This window comes from Leucopleurus acutus (assembly GCF_964270905.1).
Source record: "Leucopleurus acutus genome assembly, chromosome: 4".
In the NCBI taxonomy this organism is placed as follows: domain Eukaryota; kingdom Metazoa; phylum Chordata; class Mammalia; order Artiodactyla; family Delphinidae; genus Leucopleurus; species Leucopleurus acutus.
The window spans coordinates 152,644,452-152,669,060 of record NC_139146.1 but is presented as its reverse complement, the minus strand read 5'-3'; the positions used below and the strand labels follow the sequence as shown (position 1 = coordinate 152,669,060).

The following is a 24,609-nucleotide window of genomic DNA, read 5'->3' as shown; positions in this document are numbered from 1 at the left end:
AAATATAGTGACTCTAGGGGCTTCCCTCTTCCCTGGTGGCGCAGTGGTTGAGAGTCCGCCTGCCGATGCAGGGGACGCGGGTTCGTGCCCCGGTCTGGAAAGATCCCACGTGCTGCGGAGCGGCTGGGCCCGTGAGCCATGGCCGCTGAGCCTGCGCGTCCGGAGCCTGTGCTCCTCAACGGGAGAGGCCACAACAGCAAGAGGCCCGCGTACCTCAAAAAAAAAAAAAAAAAAAAGTGACTCTGATATTGAGCTCCATGAGCTATTTGTATATTTGGGAGATCAATCCTTTGTCTGTTGTTTCATTTGAAAATATTTTCTCCCATTTTGAGGGTTGTCTTTTTTGTCTTCTTTATGGTTTCCTTTCCAGTTAAAAAATGGGCGGAAGACCTAAATAGACATTTCACCAAGGAAAACATACAGATGGCCAAGAGGCACATGAAAATATGCTCAACATCACTAATCATTAGAGAAATGCAGATCAAAACTACAATGAGGTATCACCTCACGCTGGTCAGAATGGCCACTTGTCAAAAAATCTGGAAACAATAAATGCTGGAAAGGGTGTGGTGAAAAGGGAACCCTCTTGCACTGTTGGTGGGAATGTAAATTGATAAAACCGGTGTGGAAAACAGTGTGGAGGTCCCTTCAAAAACTAAAAATAGAACTACCATATGACCCAGCAATCCCACTACTGGGCATATACCCTGAGAAAACCATAATTCAAAAAGAGTCATGTACCACAATGTTCATTGCAGCTCTATTTACAATAGCCAGGACATGGAAGCAACCTAAGTGTCCATCAACAGATGAATGGATAAAGAAGATGTGGCGCATATATACAATGGAATATTACCCAGACATAAAAAGAAATGAAATTGAGTTTGTAGTGAAGTGGATGGACCTAGAGTCTGTCATACAGAATGAAGTAAGTCAGAAAGAGAAAAACAAATACCGTATGCTAACATATATATATGGAATCTAAAAAAAAAAAAAATTGTACTGATGAACCTAGTTGCGGGGCAGGAATAAAGAGGTAGACATAGAGAATGGACTTGAGGACATGGGGTGGGAGGGCAAAGCTGGGGTGAAATGAGAGTAGAATCGACATACATACACTACGGAATTTAAAACAGTTGGCTGGTGGGAAGCAGCAGCATAGCACAGGGTATGGGCTTGTTGCTTTGCAATGACCTAGAGGGGTAGGATAGGGAGGGAGGGAGGGAGGCTCAAGAGGGAGGGGATATGGGGACGTGTGTATGCATATGGCTGATTCGCTTTGTTGTGCAACAGAAATTAACACAGTATTGTGAAGCAATTATTAATAAAGATCTATTTTAAAAAAATATAGTGACTGTATTTCAGTTAATGGCAAGAGTCTCCATTTCAGGTATTACTAATTGTGCTGGCAATATTTTGTTTCCTAAACATAAAGAAATGCAACAATTAGACAAAACAGTCTCATAAAGGGCTCATATACATGAATGACTGTCTTTCAGTTTTATATGATATTTTCATTTGTTAATGTAATATATCCAATGGCCTTTATGAATAAGAACTTGAAGGTCAATTTCTATCCACTCACTGTTCCTGACTAGCTACCTGAGCTTGAAGAAGTGAGCTGACCTCAGGAACTCTGTGAAATTATTCTAATGTAGGAGCTCTGAATACTCAGGCAGCCCAAATGAGGAGTTTAGCATTCCAATCTCATAGCAATGCCCCTTCAGCCTGACTGAGATATAATTCCCGTATATATCAGATTACTTTTAGTGTTCTCAGTTACCAATTTTGTGATGTAGGAAATAAAGAAGAATCTGAACCCATGAGTGTTTAAAAATAAATAGAAGGTAGCTTGTATGTGCATTTCTGTGTATAAAGACTGCAGGCTTCATAGTTCTTTAACAGCATTTACTGTCCCAAACACTCTTTTAATTCAACCAAGTATGGTCTTGACATAATGTTTTCTGTTATTGCTCAATGTATGTAAGAAGTTATGTACCATAGGAAGAGCAATTGTGCAGCTTACTTTTTTCATATACACAAATGTGTATGACATAATATTTGCCATTTAGAACCCATTGAGTCATAGACTTTTGCATCATAAGTGCTTGTAATAATAGCATTGTCCAATGTCCTTATAGAAGTATAAGCCTTAGAGTTTCAGACACGTAAAGGACTTTTGATATCACAAGGTATGTTTCACTAATATTTACCATAAAAGAGAAACTACTTCCGGAGGGGTTAAGTCATTTGTAAAAGATCATAAGTACCTAGTGAACAAGCTTGCGTAATTCTTACCTGTGTCCGTTAGAATATTACTATGTTGCATTTACCACTATCTATTTTTTTCTTAAAGTTACAAAGCACTGAGCAGATTTTATATAAATTAGCAGGAAAATATTTGTGACCATGATGTTAAAGAAAAATAAGGCATAAATAATAAAATTCATATGTATCAAATCCATGAAAATGTAAAAAACATTGCTAATAACAGTATGCTGAATTTACCTAACATAAGTTGGTGATTGGGTAAATAAACTATGATCCCTTTTAAAATATAACGAGAATGATAATATTGATCTGAATTATTTACTTTGGATGTGATTTCTCAAAATGCGGGCATATTTGCATTCTAAATCTTAATAATGCATGTTTGACTATTAAAATGAGATAATATATGCAAAAAGCACAGTGTCTGACATCAATTAGATATTTAACAAAACAGAGAAGATAATAATATAACATGTAAACGATTATCAGGGAACGGACTTTAGTCCTCAGTCTCCCCCAAATGTAGAGTCTTAACAAAAATATAACTAGTAATGAAAGGGGAACATACTTTATTTTTAACCCTTCTGAATGGGAAGAGCCAAGAATATCCACTTGAGAAGAGAGGAGGGGGGAAACTGTGCGTTAAAAGCAATCGGATCTCTTTGGTGAATGGACATTCTTTTACTGACAGAAGAGGGTGAAGCCAATACTGAGAAGCATGCCACAGCATAAGCACATGCAAACTCTCCACAGTGATTTCAGCCTTCTGATTATAGTAAAACTTCACACTATTTTGGAGTAGTAAAAATTTGATAGAATTTTTAAGCTATTTGTCAAGCATGGCTTATTTAAATTTTCCTCAAAAACTGTTACTGTTTTATCACTAAGAACTCTAGAGAGATGCTCTAAAATAGACACAAATAAACCAGTCACAAATAAAAATACTTACCCGAGAAATACTGGCAGATGATAATTGATTTGTTATGATCCTTATAGTAGAAATTATTTCTTAATAATATTTACAAAATTCTCAATGGGTTTTAAACACATAATGTGCTCTGTTTAATTTAGCTGTAATGTCACTGGAGAACAGTGTGAAAGATGGTTTCCTGAATAGTTGATCTTTCTTTCAAACCTGTGTAACTGTATTTATTTCTCTGCTATAATCTTTAATGTAACTTTAAGGAAGGACATCTTAATTGTAAACCTCAAAATTGTGTACTAAATAAGAGGTTAGTCTTTGTCTCATTTAACAACAGGCAATACAATGATGAAAATTAGTTGAGAATCCATACTAACTATTGAACCGAAATTCATCTTGTCAGTTGAATTCCATATAGATATAATTTTAGAATATGTAAAACATGGATTTGTATGACATTCCAAAATAATATTAGAATAAGAGCATGTGAGTGTCAAATAATCAATTAGAGACAGAATTGCAAGTTTCCAAACATTTCAATGTATGTCTCTATGTACACAGAAAAATGAGAGATTGGTTCTCATTGTAGTGCTCTGTGAACTAATGTAATTTCAGGTCACTGATATCATGAGGTTGGGATTGTTGTTTCAAGCAGAAACAGGAACCGAATGCAAGAAATTAGAAGATGAAAGACTGTGTACATATTCTTGACAATGTAATAAACGGGTTCTGGCAAATAAGGTTACCAATTAGTCAGGAAGTCAGAGAATTACTAGCTGAGAATTGTTTGGTAAGATCAAATGAGGCCATAGCTCACACTTCAACTATTAGTGACCAAGAAATGTATTTACTATTCAGAATTTTTGTTATTTAATAATGGGTAAGCTATTGCTTCTATGATAATTTTTTTCTTCTTAATATAGATTTTAAAATATTTAAATGACCATAAGTTCCAGTAAGATAATATTGTAAGATGATTCCCATAAGTATTCAAGAAAAAATGTAGAGTTCCTCTAAGCAGAGCTAGGCAACAAGTCCTGATGTAACCATATATCTACTTAAAATTCAGTAGTCTAGCAGACATTATGTCAAGGTTCTGAACCATGTGTCAGCCAGTAACAATGAAAGAAGTGGCAAGCATCATCTTGAAAATTTTATTACATTATAAAAAGAAAACATGTTCCCAGCCAATAGTTGGGAAAAAAAACTAATTTCTACTATTTCAGATGTTACAATTTATGTACTACAAGGCGATAAAGCATCAAAAAGAAAGCTATACTAAACTTATTTCAACTGTAACAGAATTATAAATATGATTTAAGATTATTCTGAAACCCTGGGCCCCTCCATAAGAAGGAAGATGTGCACTCAGTATGCTTAAAATGCAAATATCATTTAAATGAACATCACACATCACCTCTTAGAATAGAAATTCCCTTTTGCCACACAAAAGTACAAAACTTTGAGTTAATATGAGTATTCTGAGGAAAAATAAATGTAATAATTTCATATATAAAATAACAAGACATACTTTAGTTTGCTGAAAAAGAACATAGTTTGGGAATCCCTCAAAGGGCAGTTTTACATAATTCATTTGAATAAAATATACCAAGCAATATTTTTAAAAGTATGTCTTTTCATATTCTTCAGTAATATAGACGCTTACAGATGACCAAACAAGGAAAAAATTGTGTCAGTCAGTTGTGCGAAAATGTGAAGATTATATTTGGACTTAAGTAAGCAAAATTGCTATCATCAATCTAGCCACCCTCAGAAGTGTAACAATCCTTTCATCATTTCAGGAATACATGTAATCTTTGTAGCTTTCTCCACAGTTATATTTTAAAATTTATTTGTGTATAACTCCAAAAAACTCTAAAAAAAATTTTCCTGTGCCAAAAGAATGGAATCAAACAGGACAATTGTCAACAGGCACAAGAAAAATGCTCAACATCGCTAATAATTAGAGAAATGCAAATCAAAACTACAATGAGATACCACCAAACATGGGTCAGAATGGAAATCATTAAAAAGACTACAAACAACAAATGCTGGAGAGGGTGTGTAGAAAAGGGAATCCTGCTACACTGTTGGTGGGAATGTAAACTGGTGCAGCTACTATGAAGAATAGTATGGAGGTTCCTCAAAAAACTAAAAATAGAGCTGCCGTATTATCCAGCAATCCCATGGTTGGGCATACATTCAGACAAAGCTGTAATTCAAAGCAATACATGCACTCCTATGTTAATAGAAGCACTATTACAAGGGCCAAGACATGAAAACCACCTAAATACCCATCGACAGATGAATGGATAAAGAACATGTGAGATATATATATAATGGACTATTACTCAGCCATAAAAAGAATAATGCAATTTGCAGCAACATGGATGGACCTGGAGATCATCATACTAAGTGAAATAAGTCAGATAGAGAAAGACAAATACCATACGATATCACTTATATGTGGAATCTAAAATATAACACAAATAAACTTATCTACAAAACAGAAACAGGCTCACAGAGAACAGACCTGTGGTTGCCAAGGGGGAGAGGGGTGGGCAAAGGGATAAGTTAGGAATTTGGGATTAGCAGATAGAAACTACTACATACAAAATAGATAAACAACAAGGTCCTAAACTGTAGCACAGACAAATATACTCAATATCCTGTGATAAACTATATGGAAAAGAAAATGAAAAAGAATGTGTGTGTATATATATATGTATATAAAATTGAATCACTTTGCTGTACAGCAGAAATTAACACAACATAGTCAATCAACTATACTTCAATAAAATAAATTAAAACAAAACAAAACAAGGCAATTGTGCTTTGCTCCATTGTCGGGCTTGGACTACTACACCTTGGGGAAGGGATAGGTGGGCAAGGATGCCCAAAACACAGAATAAGAATGGAGAGACCAGAAGGCCTAACCCTGGAAAAATCTGTGAAGTTCTATCATTATGATTGGCAGGAGCACACACTGATGGAAACACCTGGTTGAAGGGTTACAATCTACTCAGGGTAATTTATTACCTCAGTGAGTGCATTTCAAAACTGAAGATGGTCTTTATGGTGTAAAGAGCCTTCCTATGTCTGACTAGGATTGACTATGCCAAACAAAAGGCTATCACCAACTTTTAATATATAAATACATATTTTCTTGCTTTTTCAGAGAACATAAAGTGAGATAGCAGCGACTAACTAGTTCAGTCTCTACAAAACGTATTTTGAAAAGGTTCATATGCTAAATCATAGATGTGACAGAACACCAACTCTTTTTTTTTTTAATTTTCTTCCTTCTAGTTTATTTTTAAACATCTTTGTTGGAATATAATTGCTTTACGATCGTGTGTTAGTTTCTGCTTTATAACAAAGTGAATCAGCTATACATACACATATATCCCCATATCTCCTCCCTCTTGAATCTCCCTCCCACCCTCCCTATCCCACCCCTCTAGGTGGTCACAAAGCACTGAGCTGATCTCCCTGTGCTATGCGGCTGCTTCCCACTAGCTATCTATTTTACACTTGGTAGTATATACAAGTCCATGTCACTCTCTCACTTCTCCCCAGCTCACCCTTCCCCTTCCCTGAGTCCTCAAGTCCATGGACAATGGTTGGTGGAGGAATTCAATGAGAACAACTCAGGGAATAAACAGAAAATTGTGTCGAAGTTTCCAAAAGCACTACTGAAGAAAGGAAATCTTGATGGAGAATCTTCAATGGCCTTGGGGAATTCCCAAAGGGTTCACAATGGTTTTAAAATCATGTTGAAGATTTTGAAGTCCCACTGTTTTCTCACTTTTAACTATAATTTCAAAGTAGCATCGTCTTTTTTTTTCCTTCTCCTATACTTACACAAATGTATAAAAGTATGATCGTAAAACAGTCACTCCTTACCTTTGATTCTTGAACGTTCTTGACTTTTTTCCTGCTGGAAATAAAACAAAAATAGTTCAAAATTTGTAAGTATTTTACCAACAGGCTGATATAAAGTATCACTATAACTAAAGAATTGTCAAAAAATATTTTCTTGTACATATACCCAGGAGTTACCATAACACAATTCTCAACTTAAAAAATACTTATGTTAAATCTTTTATCAAAGCAGTAATCATTCTTAGTGGACATAAATTTTTCTAAGAAACCAATACATTGTAAGAATATGGACTTATAAATAAATGCCTAATGAATAATAAATAAATTATTATGCCCTAAAAAGGTCTTGGTTCATTCCATTTAATTCCAATGACATCTTCAGAATTTGCTTTCAATGTCTCTATGTTAATCATAAAATTTTAGTGAGAAAAAAGGTTTAAGGGCAAACAGTGGATAATTCACTAAAAATAAAAAAAACACGAGATGTTTCAACAGTCTTTCCTTCAGTTTAGCTTAGAATTCACCCCTGTCTCGCTTCTCTGAGGCTAAAGTTGACAACAATTGTATTATTTATTCAAGGCTGCTTCAGTCAGACCTGTCTTTCAATTTGACATACTCCTTATTAGTTACCAGGCAACCCCAGAAGAATTAGCTTGCTTTCAAGTTTTTAAGTAGAAATTGTGCACTCTATAACTTCTCGATTCATATTCAAGCACGGTTTACTCTGTCTAAAAGTTTCAGGGTATCATACTAAAAATAATTTTGAAATATGTTCCTAACAAAATGTCTCACACATACACAGAGAACTGCAGAATTGTATGAATGCCAATAAATTTTGGTAAAATTTATAAACACATTAAAAAATATAAAGAACTTATTTTGTAGCAAGCACTCATCCCAGAGTCAGATTATGATAATAAAAATGCATATTGGCAAATGTATATTTACTGAAACAGCCAACCCTATGTATAATTCTATTAGACTAAAACTTTGTACTCTGTCTCTTATTCTAACACATCCAGGCTTTGTGACTAAATTATGTACTGTCCTTTGTTAATTAATTGATTTTTTTCAGTTTTGATGTATTTTTAATTTAGAGTACTTATTGTTCATTTAAACTAAAATTTAAGTATGAAGTACAAATTTATGTATATTATATACATATAAATTCCTTGCTTTAAAAGTACATTATTTTTTCATAATTTTAGGTCAAGCTGGTTTAAATTTTCCAAGTGGGTATTGAGGAAGAGAAAAATCTGTGTCTCTCTCCTCATCTTTTGCCATTTTCTCATTCATTTAATCATTCATTCATTCAACAAATTTGCATAGATCACTTCTATGTGCCATACACTGCTCCAAGTGATAAGACTATGAAGGATGAAAAAACCGACAAAAAATTATGTCCTTTTGGAAACTAATTATTACATAAATGGTAATAAATTATATTTAGAAAAAGATATACGCTAAAAGGAGTTATTTTGCAGTGAATGACTGTAATTTTACACAGGTGTATAATGTTAAATAATTTTTGAATAAAATTCTGAGTGAGATGAGATGATATGTTTTAGGAGAGAAAAACAACTGCAAACTTCCTGAGATACAGGAGGTCTTGGCATTGTCAAAAATACCAAGGAGACCTGTGTAACAGGACAGGCTGAGTGAGGGGAGTTTTGTAGGAAGTTCAATCAAGGAGGCAACAGGGGCAGAGAGACTAGCACTGAGGTCCCTGGTTATTTCTTTGGTTTTTGCACTGAGAGAGCTGAAAAAAACATTGAGAGTTTCTTCTCCGAGGAATAACATTATCTGAATTACATTTCAGTAGAATCATTCTGGCTATTGAGAATAGTTTGAACAAGGGAAGGACAAAATTAGAGGGACCAGTAGAGAAGGTATTGCAGGAATCCTGGTGGGAGGTGATAATGGCTCAGAAAGGTGTGGTGTCAGTGGAGTTGGAATATCAGTTAGAGCTGGAAAGGTTTGTTGATAGAATAAGTGTTGGGTGTGAGATACAGTGCATAAAAGGGTGATCTCAAGTGTCTAAGCCAGTAGAAGAATGGTATTACCGCTAAGATAAGGAAGATGGCCAAATAAGAAACACTTTTATCCCTCTTGCCTTGCCTTCTGGTAGTGTCCCGCTTTGTTCATTTTTCTCTTGTCTGGCTACCCCTGTTCTATCTCCTGTACTGATTCCTTCTTGTCTCCTCAATTTCTAACTACTAGTTTCCTAGACACTGAGCCCTTAACTTTCTTCTATACACCTCATTCCTTTGGTGATCTTTTCTACTTTTCTGGCCTTAAGTGCCATACTTTTCCTAAGGACTCTCAAATTTATATCACTAGCTAATCCTCAACATTGTACTACAGATTCAAAGATTCGGCTTTACTTATTTTTTTAACATCTTTATTGGAGTATAATTGCTTTACAATGGTGTGCCAGCTTCTGCTTTATAACAAAGTGAGTCAGCTATACATATACATATATCCCCATATCTCCTCCCTCTTGCGTCTCCCTCCCACACTCCCTATCCCACCGCTCTAGGTGGTCACAAAGCACTGAGCTGATATCCCTGTGCTATGCAGCTGCTTCCCACTAGCTATCTGTTTTGCATTTCGTAGTATATATAAGTCCATGCAACTCTCTCACTTCATCCCAGCTTACCCTTCCCCCTCCCTGTGGAATCTAAAAAGAAAAAAAATGGTTATGAAGAACCTATGGTCAGGACAGGAATAAAGACGCAGAGGTAGAGAATGGACTTGAGGACTCAGCTTTATTTTTGACATCTCTGCTTGATTATCTAATAACAGCTTACTTATCATGTCTAAAACTAAACTTCTGATCTTCCCTGACTTCTTCGATCATCTTTCTCATCTTCTTCATCTCTCCATCTTCCTTGTTGTTTAGACACTTAAAATAATCCTTCTCTGTCTCTTAAGAGTAAAGAACCTGACATTTTCATGGGTTTGATATTTGACTGTGATTTTACTTTGAATATCACTCTGAGGATGCAAAGTAGGATGATGGTCAAAATACCTGGAACTTATGGAAGATATTTTAACAAGTTTCATAGATTTAGAAATCACCAGCCTATGTATAAATCATCAGTACTGCATCTGGAGAACATATAATAGAGTTGAATGATCTAGAACTGAATATTGTAAACAATATAAGAAAAATAGAAAGTCGAATTAGCCAACAAAAGACAATGCAAGGATAGACAAATTATAGGAGAACAAACAGGAGAGCATGGAATCATGGAATACTAGGGAATATATTATGTAAGTGTGAGATTTTCAATAGTATAGAATTATTATGACTGCTCTAGTAAAATTAGATCTAAGGCAACGCCCTTCAGATGAACTGACATATATGGAATCACTGATTTAAAAGAAAGCACATTTTTGATGGTGCTTGGACTTGGAAGTAAAACTGAAGTTATTCATTGAAGGAGAGGGTAATTGAGAAATATATGAAGTGGTAAAAATGGAATGAGAGAAACACAGCTGGGAAAGAAAGGTCTAGGATGGTGTGTAGCTGAAGAGTGAAGGGAGGTCCACAGAGGTATAGTGTTTGTTTTGCTCACTTGTCTTTCTGTTGTATTTTGTATAAATTTATAATATATTATTTACATAAGTGAGAATTGAGAAAGTCTAAATGATAGGAGATACATAGTAGAAATGGAAAGGATTAAGATAAAAGGGAGAGATGATTAGACTAACTTTATAAGGTTATTGAAAAAGTAGATGTGATAAAGAACATAAGTGGGGAAAAAATTTAGTTAGAAAGACCACCAGTTCCTCTAATGTAACCGGTGGGCATAGGAAGGCATGGTTATAAATGCAGGAGCTTTGTAGGTTTGATATGATGAATTAAACATGTTCAATCTGTGATGATTTATTTTCTTTATGTAATAGAAGGAAAGTCTGCTGAGTGGTGAAGTAGGATGGCTTGTCAAAAATTTGTGGAGATAGCGCAGATTTTAAATGCACTGGTTTTTGTGAGGTCAATTGAGTAAAACAGCTTGGTGTTTTTGAAATCCTAACTGAGTTTTGCCATCATAAATATACAGTGACTTATTTTAACTATAGTCAAATAGGCTTAGCACTCACTGATATTTTATTTTATTATTTTCTTAACACTTAATTCTCTATTTGTACAATTGTATGTAATTATAAATTACCAATGAAATATCCTTAAAAATTTTACAAATGGTAAATGTTTAAGAAGCCTGCATTTACAGAAGATAAATTAATTATTAATTTATGGACTGAGAAGAGTAGGAACAGACTTGTAATGTAGGAAGGTAAAAGGGATAAACTACCTCATTTATTCCTAAACGTGTATTAGAACCCTGTCAGTGTGTGTGTGTGTATGTGTGTGTGTGTGTGTGTGTGATTATACACATATATGTATAATTTAGGATTTTCAAAGTAATAACTGTTCCAATTTGTTTCTATCACTAAAATATCGCATTGTTCACTAAGCAATATGTATTATCCACAATTTTATTTTACAAACTATCACTTTATATTTTAAATGAGGAAATGTTAAGAAGAAAACTATAATTATTTAATTATGTGATAAGTCTTAAGAGGTCAGAAAAATTTTTTACCCTGTCTGCATGATACTTTTGAGAACCATTCTTACGTTATGAAAACTTAGGTCTTGTCCATAATAGAAGAAGTGCCAATCTCTTGGTATATCTCAATTTTAATATTCTTCCAAAACGTTTTCTGACAAAGTGGTCTTGTCTTAAAATAAGAAATATATATTTGGCTACGTATCGAAGCTAAATCAAAGCAGACGATTCACGTTTTACTTCATACCACACCATTTCTTGGAAGAATCCCAAAGTGCTATCTTTATTACATAAATAGACTACATGAAATCCAGCTCAATAGTAGAAATGGGCAAACAGATCCTTTCAGACAGTATGTTAAAGATTAGCAAAGACAATCTGGACAGAAGTATGGATTCAAAAGAAATACATGATTGTAAGATATGATTTCTTAAATATTAAACAAAATGCAGGGGACACGGATTCGTGCCCCAGTCTGGGAAGATCCCACATGCCGCGGAGCGGCTGGGCCCGTGAGCCATGGTCGTTGAGCCTGTGCGTCCAGAGCCTGTGCTCTGCAAGGGGAGAGGCCACAACAGTGAGAGGCCCACATACCACAAAAAAAATAAAAAAGTAAAAAAAAATAAATACAAAGGATTGTAAGAGACTACTACAAACAGCTATAGGCCAATAAAATGGACAGCGATGAAGAAATGGACAGATTCTTGGTGAGGTGTAATTGTCCAAGACTGAACCAGGAAGAATTAGAAAATATAAACAGACCTATCACAAGTAATGAAATTGAAACTGTAATTAAAAATCTTCCAACAAACAAAAGTCCAGGACCAGATGGCTTCACAGGTGAAATTTATCACACATGTAGCGAAGAGCTAAAACCAATTCTTCTCAAACTCTTCCAAAAAATTGCAGCGGGAGGAACACTCCCAAACTCATTCTACGAAGCCACCATCACCCTGATACCAAAACCAGAAAAAGATATCACAAAAAAAAGAAAATTATAGACCAATAACACTGATGAACATAGATACAATAATCCTGAACAAATACTAGCAAGCAGAATCCAACAACATATTAAAAGGATCATACACCATGATCGAGTGAGATTTATCCAAGGGATGCAAGGATTCTTCGATATATGCAAATCAATCAATGTGATGGACAACATTAATAAGTTAAGGAATAAAAACGACATGATCATCTCAGTAGATGCAGAAAAAGCTTTTGACAAAATTCAACACCCATTTATGATAAAAAAAACTCTCCAGAAATGGGCATAGAGGGAACCTACCGCAACGTAATAAAGGCCATATATGACAAACCCACAGAAAAAGTCATACTCAATGGTCAAAAACTGAAAGCATTTCCACTAATGCTTGTCAGGAAAAAAGACAAGGGTGTCCACTCTCAATACTCTTATTCAACATAGTTTTGGAAGTCCTACCCACAGCAATCGGAGAAAAAAGAAATAAAAGGAATACAAATTGGAAAAGAAGAAGTAAAACAGTCACTGTGTGCAGATGACTTGACACTATATATAGAATATCCTAAAAATGCCACCAGAAAACTACTAGAACTAATCAATGAATTTGGAAAGGTTGCAGGATACAGAATTAACACACAGAAATCTCTGGTATTCCTATACATTAACAACGAAAAATCAGAAGGAGAAATAATCCTATTTACCATCATAACAAAAAGAATAAAATACCTGGGAATAAAGTTACCTAAGGAGGCAAAAGACTTGTACTGAGAAAACTATAAAACGCTCATGAAAGATATCAAAGATGACATAAACAGATGGAAAAATATACCATGTTCTTGGATTGGAAGTATCAACATTGTGAAAATGACTATACTATCCAAAGAAATCTACAGATTCAATGCAATCCCCATCAAACTACCAATGGCATTCTTCACAGAATTACAACAAAAAATTTTACAATTTGTATGGAAACAGAAAAGACCCTGAGTAGTCAAAGCAATCTTTTTTTTTATAAAACATCTTTATTGGAGTATAATTGCTTTACAATGGTGTGTTAGTTTCTGCTTTACAACAAAGCGAATCAGCTAAACATATACATATATCCCCATATCTCTTCCTGCCAAAGCAATCTTGAGAAAGAAAAACGGAGCCGGAGGATCAGGCTCCCCGACTTCAAACTATACTACAAAGCTACAGTAATCAAGACAATATGGTACTGGTACAAAAACAGAACTATAGATCAATGGTACAGGATAGAAAGCCCAGAGATAAACCCATGCACATATGTCACCTAAATTACAACAAAGCAGGCAAGAACAAACAATGGAGAAAAGACAGCCTCTTCAATAAGTGGTGCTGGGAAAACTGGACAGTTACATGTAAAAGAATGAAATTAGAACACTACCTAACACCATACACAAAAATAGACTCCAAATGGATTAAAGACCTAAATGTAAGACCAGACACTATAAAACTCTTAGAGGAAAACAATAGGAAAAACACTCTTTGTCATAAACCACAGCAAGATCTTTTTAGGCATATTATTTTCTTTCCACACCTTTTATGGGTTTCAAGTCACCAAGGGTTTAAAATCATTAAGCAAATGAAGACACAAGTAGAAATAAGAAAACTATAGTAATGGGTAGTGCAAAAATGTTGGGACTGTTGAGATTGAGTAATATCATAAACTACATGTGCTGAAAAAAATACTCTCAGAGATATAGGGTCCACAATCAGAGGGGATAGCTGGAAATTTACACTGTCGGCTAATGCTGAAAGAGTGAGGATTTATCCCACTCAGTATACCCTATGTGGGGAGGGCAGACAAAAGATCTTGGGACAGTGCAAATTGCAGTGTTAGAACTGAGATGCTGGCAAGATGCTAAGACGCTTGATGTGAACTGGGAAAATTTTTTTCAACTCCTATTGTCTGCTAATTCTTTGGAAAAATATATAAAGCAAATTAAAACATGCAAGTAAGAGCCTATAAAAGATATGATAAACTACTGGGAAGTTCAGAGGTTGTCATGACTGGTGTAGGTGGCCAGTAAGAAGTGGTTGGAGAAGAGATAGAAATCTTTGGAGATTTGCTCTTCCCTCCACTTCTATCTAGCTACAAAAGCCTTGTAAGTGTCCTTTCCACTGGTACTGTAACACATATGTCTGCTGCAAAAACCCCAAAGCCCACTGTCAGCAGAATACTTTCAGTGCAGCTCAAGCCCCCAGCTGGAGTGAGCTGGCTGATTATATATTCTTGCTGATGTATTTCTCTACCTACTGTATTTCAAGATCACAGGATTTATGGATTACAATCTAAGGGCATTACAGCTTCACAACACTGTTCCTTTCAAAGAGTTGAAAGGTAAACTTCTCAGTACAGGAGTTCGTGGAACATTTGTAGTACCGGGAAGATCAGAAATGGTTCTTTGGTGTCTAAGGATCTTAACACTGCAGTCTCTTACTCTCTTTTGAATCAAATCAGGATTAACAGGGAGCAATGCCCAAACATGATTTTGCAGATCAAAACATCTAGGCATCTTAATACAATTACTAGAAGATAAAGACAAATAGACAGCATAAACCATAGGAGATAATTATAATTTTAAAATAAGCATGATGGGCATATTTAAGAAAATGTTCCAGTAAATGAAATGAGAACAAGTAATCATAGAGAAAAACTAAGTAGAAATATTAATCTTGAACAGTATAATAGTTGAAATAATAAAATGAGAAATGAAATAAACTGCAGGAAGAATGAAGCAGAATGATTAGCAAAGTATAAGTGAGATAAGACAAAGAATCCTGGAAAGAGTGTTAGAAAAGATGTCAGTGAAGTTACGTGATACAAGGCTTCTAATTAGTAGTGCCTTCAACTGTTAATAGGGATTCCAGCAAAATAGAAACCTAAAAATAGAAGTAAGAAAGAGTAGAAAAAATAGTGGAAATACATTATCCACACTATGTAATTAATCTAGAATCAAAAGAGTTTGTAACATATCAATTAAGATATAAGAAAATGAATTATAAATGCTTGCATAGAGTGAAATATAAAGAGATCAGTGACATATGTATATGTATATATTACATATACTGTACATATATATTTAAATTCCAGAAAGAGTAAATTATAGTAAAAAAAAAAAAGAATTCTATTGACATCAGACTTCTCAATAGCAACATACTTATAAGAAGACAATGAAATGTTTAAATTACTAAAATTAATTTTTTAACATTTATATGTGAGTTTATAATAAAATATCTTTAGGCATAAATATGGTTTCAATATTTTGGGCTGTCAATAATTCAGCAGAGTTCTTCACTGTTGTGGTGTGACTTTTTCCTCTTTCACTTTGAAAGTCACTCTTTGAGAAAATATTTCATTAAGATGAGAAAAAAGACTCCAGAAGAATTTGACAAGGAAATAACTTCACGACAACAAGTATGTAATTGCCTAAATAACAAGGACAAAAAAAGAAAAGAAAAGAAAAGCTAGTTGCATATTAGGTAAAGGCACAGATGTAGACTATCAACTTGTGTTTTGGGAGAACAGACAGTAGACTACAAAGGGATTGAAGTCTAATCTAAGTGAAGTATGTGTTGTTCTATGGGTAGATATAAATGTTAAGGAAGTTAATAAATCGATAAATAGAATATAAACCTGAGTTTTAAGTAGAGATTTTATATGATAATGAGAAAACCAAACTATAACATTTAAACCAATTAAAGGAAATTATATCTATACAATGAAAGGAAGAAACAAGAAAAATAGAACATAAAAGTACAGTAAAACACATGAAATATAAATGGAAGATGTTGAAAACAAAACCAAATGTAAGAGTAATAATAGTAATTAAAAACAGTTAAATTCACCATTTAAAACTCTGATGGGTCAAAAATTAAGATCTAGCAACATGCTGTCTTCAAGAAGCACTTAAAAGAACAGAAATGTATATCTATATCAATCAATCTAACTATTCCAAATAAGAACAAAGATATTTGGCATAGCAATACTAGAATGTGAGATAAAATGCACATAAAAAATATACAAGCATGGTGAAGGAATTAGAGAGAAAATATAGGCTTAATAAGACGCATAAAATAAGAAGATATAACCATCACCAACATATATTCATCTAATAGACTTAACACTGAATTAATATATAAATTAATTATATTAAATAATGATTCAACAGAGATATAAGTAGATACATCTACAAATAAACCTACAAGTGGTGGTGTGGTTTTTAACAACCTCTCAGAAACTGAAAATTCAAGCAAAGAATAATCTGAGCTATGAATTCTAAAGAGAATCAGCTCAAGCTATTAGGTAAAGAATCCTATACTGAATGAAGAAAAAAATGTATTGTTTTAAAGCACATATGTAACATTTATAATAATTGAATGTATATTAGCCCATAAAGGAAACTTCATAAAAACCAATGGGAAAATTATACATATAATTTTATCAGATGATATTCAGTAATGTTAGAATAGTAACAAAATGATGCTGAATGAAGAAAAAAATGTATTGTTTTAAAGCACATATGTAACATTTATAATAATTGAATGTATATTAGCCCATAAAGGAAACTTCATAAAAACCAATGGGAAAATTATACATATAATTTTATCAGATGATATTCAGTAATGTTAGAATAGTAACAAAATGATGCTGAAATTAGCACCCTATATCCAGAATCTAAATAATGGATTACTAAATAATCCTTTGATTAAAAAGGAAACCATAAAGTAATTCTGACATATTTAGATTGAAGCAAAGGGAAGCACTGCATGACAAAATTCATGGAGCTCTACAAGAACAACTTTCATGGGAAATTTATAGCTTTAATTATCAGGGAACAAGAAAGTTTATAAAATTCAAACTATGCATTCAACTTAAGAGATTAAAAGATAGTAACAGCATAAAAATAAACAAAAAGGATAGGTATCAAGGAAATAGAGAATAAAAAGAAATGAAGAATATAAACAAAGTTTAAACTGGTAATAAGACAAACCTTTTGCAAGACTGATTTAAAAAGTACAGATAGAATGTAAAGAAGATGTGGTATGAAAAAAGTTGGACATACAGACAATAGGCATTTAATGTAAAGGATATTTAAGCACTATATTCTAAAAGTCTTATCTAATAATCTTGTAAATGTAAATGATGTAAATGATATATTTCTGAAAAGGTACAAAATATCAAAATGGCATAAGAAGAAAAAAGAAAACATGCATAGGTAAGTAAAATCTTAAAAGACAACACAAAAACAAAACAACAATAGAATGCCTGAAATTGCCATGAAAAATCTATCTTTCCAAATACCGAGACCCAAATACTTTAGCAGATAAATTCTATTGTATAGTTAGGGAATAAATGTTTTGTATATTAGAAAAAAAAATTCAAGAAAAAATAAAATTACAAAGGACACACTACTGTTTGCGTGAGACCAGAGCAATAAAGTAGGAATAATTCCCTGCCAACCACACATTCTAAATGCTTAGAAATTCTCATAAGTTCCATAAAGGAATAGGGTGGGAGGATGACCACCACAGCATTGTTTGTGGCACAAGGTATTGGTGGCAATTGATGTGGTGATCACTAGGAGAACTGATTTGTAAAGACTGGGGATTCAACAGATAGAAGCAATAATCAAATGGCATGGAAAGATCTTAAAAATAGAGTACTGAATGAAAAATTAATCAACAGAATGAGAACAAAAGCAGTCCTGTTGATGTGAATTCAAACCACAAAAACTCAAGAAAATACAGTTTTATAAGTATACATACACATAAAACTTAGTCATCATGAGGTAGGAGATAGATGCGCCTCTGGGCTGGACAGCTGGTGTTTGTCAAGTGGAGTAACACTGAAGATTTGTTCTCACGCAGACACGCCAAGGACAAAGCCAGTGGCAGAAGCTGAGCTCTGCTGAAGTAAAGAGATAAGGTGCCCACCCTAAGGTCAAGGAAAATGTCCCTAACTGCACATGCACAGGAAGGCTCCTTGGGGGTCAAAAAGGGAGGGGGTGCCACCCCATAATATGTATGGACATGCACACACAGCCCTCTGCAGTGGGATCCATCTTAGAAAATTGTTGCACACGCATCTTGGGGAGGGTCCTAAGATGAGTCAGGTGTGAAAAAAGAAACAAGATAATTGGCCAAATGTGAACAACGACCCGGAAGAAGTGTCCTATATAAGTGATTTAAATCACCTCTTCACGGTGCTCCTCATTCAGGCACCCACCCTCCTCCCTGGGTGTGTATTTCTGCTTTAAATAAATAAACTGTTTCTCTGTGTGCTCTCCCATAAGTTGTGCTGAGTCTCTAATAATAAACTTTGTACCTGTTTTGGAGCTCTTCCTCCTTGAAACATTTTTACTTTCAAACAGGATAAGAATCAGGGAACTTGGCTTCTAGGCCCTGGACCCTGGTGGACTGGCAGCTAGGGTCACTCCCTGGACAGGGGTTAAGAGCCTTACTCACGACTACTGTCCCTCTGCGAACAATCAAACAAATTAAAATGGCTGAAATAATGGAAAGAGAGGATGAGGATAAAAAGAATTGATGGAATGGTGGATAAATGATTGGTAGATGCATAGATGACAGATACATACATACATACATACACTCACAGATACATACACATATACACACATAGACATACATAAAAATTAAACAGATAATTCATGTCACCAGTTGATGATAACAGGTACTTAACATGTGTTAATTAACTGTCTTGCATGGAAATCAAACAGGAGATATATATATATATATATATATATATATATATATAAATTTTCTAAAATAACATTTTTGTCAAATAGAAGCAACAAGGGAATGTGCCGTTTCTAGGCTGAGCTCTAGCTGGGAGAAGATAATTCCCTTCGTATCTGTAACATTAGGCATGTCCTCATAAGGATTTGGATTGCAGGTTTATACTACTGATATGACCATAAAAAGTCAAGAAATAAACTTAAAATGTCTGTACTTTGGTAGTGTTTTAAGGTCATTTACAACCAAGAGGTTTTCATATCTGGAGACCTGTGTTCTTGACTCATGATTTGCAAGGTTCTCAGGGACAGGAATGAAAAGAACACAGCCTCAGAAGCCAAAAGGACAATTACAGCACATGCGAATTGTCAGGGGAGGCGGCAGTGGGCCAGCTATGCTGCCCTACGTTTCAAACACCGAGATTACTGCATGTGGAATATGAAGAGATTAGAATGTTCACAGATTCAGAGAATTAGGCACATCTAAGTAAGTTGTGAGACCCTTTTAAACACACAACTAAGATAGTTCAAAATAACCTAACTAGTTAACACGTTGAATAGCACCAAGCTGAACAACTGGACTGGAAGACAAATCTGACCAGGTCAACCAAAGAACCTGGAATCAACACAGGTGACTGTCACCGGACCATCAGAAATACTATTGTTTGAGGACATTTCTAGAGTCATTTGTGAATATCAACTACACTTGGATATGCAGATATCCTATGAGATGGAAACCCACTTTTGATAATGTATCCTAATTTCTGCATTAGTGCTCTTGGAAAAATGTATAAGAATGCTCCCAAGCAGCACAGTTTGTAATAAAAATTTGAAACACTTCACATGGTGAGTATGGGGTATTTATGAGTGAGGATTAATTATAGAGGAAATAAATAAATTGAAGCTATTGGAATCATAATGAATAAATAAGATATTGTAATTTATAACATTTTATAATATGTAAATCACTATTTATTGTTTGTCATCATATCCATATGTATTAAACTTACAAAGAATATAATGGGAGTGATTAACACAAAATTCAAGAAGAACATTTTCTTTTAAAGAGGTGGTCAAGTAAGAAATATGGTTGGGAAGAGACACACAGGGGCTTAAAGAATATTTTCAATATCTTATTTTTTACTTTGGTGTTGGATTCATAGGGGTTTATTAAATTATTTTATATGTTATTGTATATCAGAAATATTTTCTAATAAATTGTGGGAAAATAGTTTATCTAAGTGCCAAATTCCAAAAAACTAAACTAGAATAAAAAGACAACTTAAAACATGTTATTTTCATTATCATACAGAAAAATATGTTGATACAAGGAGACATTTGACATTGTGTGTCTGAAGAGGCATATGATTTAAACTGCTGCTTAATATAAAAAGACGTGCACAGCAGGTTGCAAATAGGTCCTGAGGGGATGGAACAACCCAGCTGGAATGTGTGGCCCACCTGCCTGATTAGCACCACGGTTGAAAGGGGCTGACAAGCAGCTTCTATTTTTATCTAATCTTTAAATTCCAGGAACCTCATTTCACTAAATCATAGCTTTCTATAGGACTGTAAAAGCTTTCCCTCTGCTTATTCCTTTTTAATCTGGATTTCCCTCAAGAGCACTACTCATAGATGGTTACTATCCTGATAAACTCTCCATATCCTCTGCCATTACGTTATTGGGAAAAAACCAAACCGAAACCAAAACAAAGAAAAAACTCCTCTGAGCTGAGATTAAAGCAAAAAAAAAAAAAATCTAGAAATAATTTAGACATTATTCATACTATTAAAACTAATTTTAAGATTTAAGAATTAATAAAATTCTATTATTTTTAGTGTTTTTGCCTTATGCATAACATAGACCAGTATGCAAAGTTAAATATATTTACAACTACTTGGACCATTTTGCTTAAAGAAACAATAAAAATGCACCCATGAATTTATTAAACATTCCTACAATTGCTCTTTAAGTGTTAGTTTTAATTTTACTTTATATTCAATACATTTTTATATTTGGAAGATACAATACTGGGGTATTGGCTATGACAGGGTAGTATGCCACAAACATTCTGAAATTGTGTGACATGAGAAAATTTAGTATTTAGCCTATTACACATGTTTATGCATTCTTAATTGAGTCCATTCATAGTTATAAAGTAGATAAGGTATATATATTCTGATTGTGAGGATTGGTATCGATAATGAGATACATGAGGATGAGGATGGTGACAGATGAGGAACCCATATGCTTTGTTCTTTGACATCAGTGATGAGGAAGTTTTTCCAAGAGTTAAGGACAAGGCTGGATTGGAAATATGAAGGGTTCATCCAAATAACTGGCCTTAAAATAAAGAAAGGGTATGAAATGACAGAGAAATAGATCAGATTTTTATGCCAGTTTTCCAAAAGTGAGAATAATTCATCAACTTTAGATTTTCAGCTTCTTATCTATTACTCAATTAGAATAATTTTTATGTTGGCATACATTTTAAACGGAGTTAGATTTCTAAATTAATACAAAGAGGACATACTACATGCTTTGTGTCAAAGAGTAAAGTCAAAAGAAGATGTGGTATATTCACACTATTCACTCAATTAAGAGAGAAAAAAAATTAATTAGCCTACAGGCTTTCAAGGATGCAATTCATCATTACATCCAAAACAATGGCATAATTGTATTGGAAAGCAAGTTCACCAATTTTTGCCCTTTGAACAGGTGTGATTCTATCAATTTCAAACTTAAGAAATAACATTTCAAAATAATTGAGGAAATCTTTTAAAAATAAGGTAGAATTCTTGTAACATTTAAACTTATTAAATAGTTGGAGGGCTATATGCATACCTTTTAAATAATAGTCAAAATTTAAAAGAAAGTACCAGAAGAAGTCTGAGACAATTTTCAACTATTTGATATTTAAACCCCAACAGGTGCTGAGCAGCTAATACTTGTGATACAACAAAAGGGAGAGAGGAAACAGAAAACCCATGAATCATGTGTTAATTTCTCATACTTATCGATAGTCAAAATTTTTAAATTTTTCAGAACTGAAATATTAGCCACAGAACATCATGCATAGTAGAAATCATACATTCTTACATACTAGTGCTATGGTTGGGTTAAAGCATTCAAATTGCAAACTTTTTGAAAGTCAAATAAATATTAAGTTGCAATAGAATGATACTGTTAGATTTGACAATTTGCATTTTTGCCTCATATTGGAAATTGAGAATAAAATGGAAAAAGACATAATATCAGATACTGTTTATTTATTATTAGGTCCATGTAACATCATCAGTATTTTCAGCACAATGTAAGAACCACATTCTGTTTCAGATCACCATTAATATCATATTAGTCTGTCAAGTCAGTGCACAATCACGAAGGTCAGGAAAAGTCAAGAATCACAGTGGAATGGGAAAGCTAATAATAGTCTGGAAATAGCATAATCTATAACTCAGACAAATGAGAAACGGTTATATCTATAAACATGAGGAAAACAGGGCAGGATCATGCTCAAAATTTAAGCAGACTGTGGGGAAAGATGGGCTGCAAAGAAGATCAAGGTTAAGAGATCAGAAACATATACACAGATGTCTGAATTCTGGATAAAGGTCACAGGTCTGGAAAAGTTTCATATTTCTCAAATTATAGTGTGCATCAGAATCACCGGGGAACTTGTTAAACTGAAGGCTTCTTTGGATTCCACTTTAAGAAGAGTGAATTGATTCAATATGTTTTGTCTAAAATATCTTTAAAATAAATTCCTCATAGGAGCCTTTTCTTATAATTTCTCTCAAAATGATATTGGAAATGTGGAATAAAAACACATCAGAATTGAAGGTTATACTCAGTTGGCTTGTGTTTATTGGGGCATTCAATTAATTCCTTATATTCAGTTCTACTATTTGTTTCTTGCCCCTAAATATTTCTCGTTCCATAACTTTCTTAAAAATTGTATTTGAAAAATTTTGTTGTAAAATTTTTGAACAGTGGTCTCATACTAGATTGATACTTGAATGGGTGGATCAATGGCTGAAATGAAAACATCATATTGCAGCAGACCCTCTAGACTCAGTATCTTCTTTGAGTTTTAGAACGGTGATTGGATTTTTCTAATATAATTTCAGAAGCAGCTAGCTTTATTATGTACATGTCTTCTAAAATCATTATTAAACCCTTTTTTAGATAACCCCCATTTTTTTAGATAACCCCCTTCAGTTTTTATACTGTGATATTTGTCTTTTTCATGTTTGAGTTATATCTGACGTCATGTCAGGTTTCAATAGCATTGTTCTTCCGAGCTGTCCTCCCATCATAAAGACAAGATAGTATGGGCTATTTAGCAGAGCTACCTAACACTGTGACTTCCTATGTCAGAAAATGACTAAAAGAAATTCTACAGATGTCATAGGGAGTCTTCAATCATAAAACATGTTTCCAACTGGCTAGGATCCCATACTCGGCCACACTGAGACACTAAACTTGAAAAATTCCTACAATGGAATGGAAATACCCCTCTGGCTACTTTTTCTAAAATATGCAGGATTGAAATACTCCTTTTACAGCATCAATATTGGAAAATGTGATAATTAGTTATGATTTTTCTTCCTGCTTGATATGAAATGACTTCATATACTAAAAGTCAAAAATATGACATATATTAAAAGTCATATTAAAATGACTTTTAATCAATAGCTATAAAGTAATTGTTTTAAGCCACTGATTTTCAATGTCCCAAACAAAAACAAAAATAAAACCTGTGGCCATATGCTATACAAGTTTTCCATTCTACCCTATCCCATCTTGACTAATTTCGCTTCTGAAAAGAATTCCTTCCTGATCTTGGAGTTTCTCAGCTGACACTCTAATGCTCTTATTTTATTTCTTAAACCAGCTTCCGGCCCTAGCTTTTCTTCTCAGGCTATGAGAACTCTGGGTGCTACTTTTGTTTTTGTACGGTCTACAGATCTTCCTCCTATTTCATTGTTGAAATCCTCTGGATTGGGATTGGATTTTTATCAGTTTTGCTTTTTTAAAATGTATTATTGCCTGTTTTCTCCATTTATAAGATGCTTCATCAAGAGATATGTCATGTATCTTGTTTAAAACCTTTGACATATTTTGAAAAGATTTAAGAACATTTTTCAACATATCTGACCACACTTTAACATTATGAAAGATAAGTACTTTTA

At 33.9% G+C, this 24,609-nt stretch overlaps 1 protein-coding gene across 3 annotated transcripts in view; it reads right to left on the bottom strand.

Moving 5' to 3' along the window:
• Positions 1-24,609, bottom strand: part of FSTL5 (follistatin like 5) — a gene marked incomplete at both ends in the record, with an annotated part of 643,376 nt that overhangs the window by 570,392 nt on the left and 48,375 nt on the right. For 2 of the 3 annotated variants that reach the window (XM_082838714.1, XM_082838712.1), the window contains one exon: positions 7,100-7,130. In XM_082838714.1, the coding sequence (XP_082694840.1) occupies positions 7,100-7,130 (31 nt within the window). Of the gene's footprint in view, positions 1-7,099; positions 7,134-24,609 lie in introns of all 3 variants that reach the window. The other variant, XM_082838713.1, reaches the window with a different exon arrangement.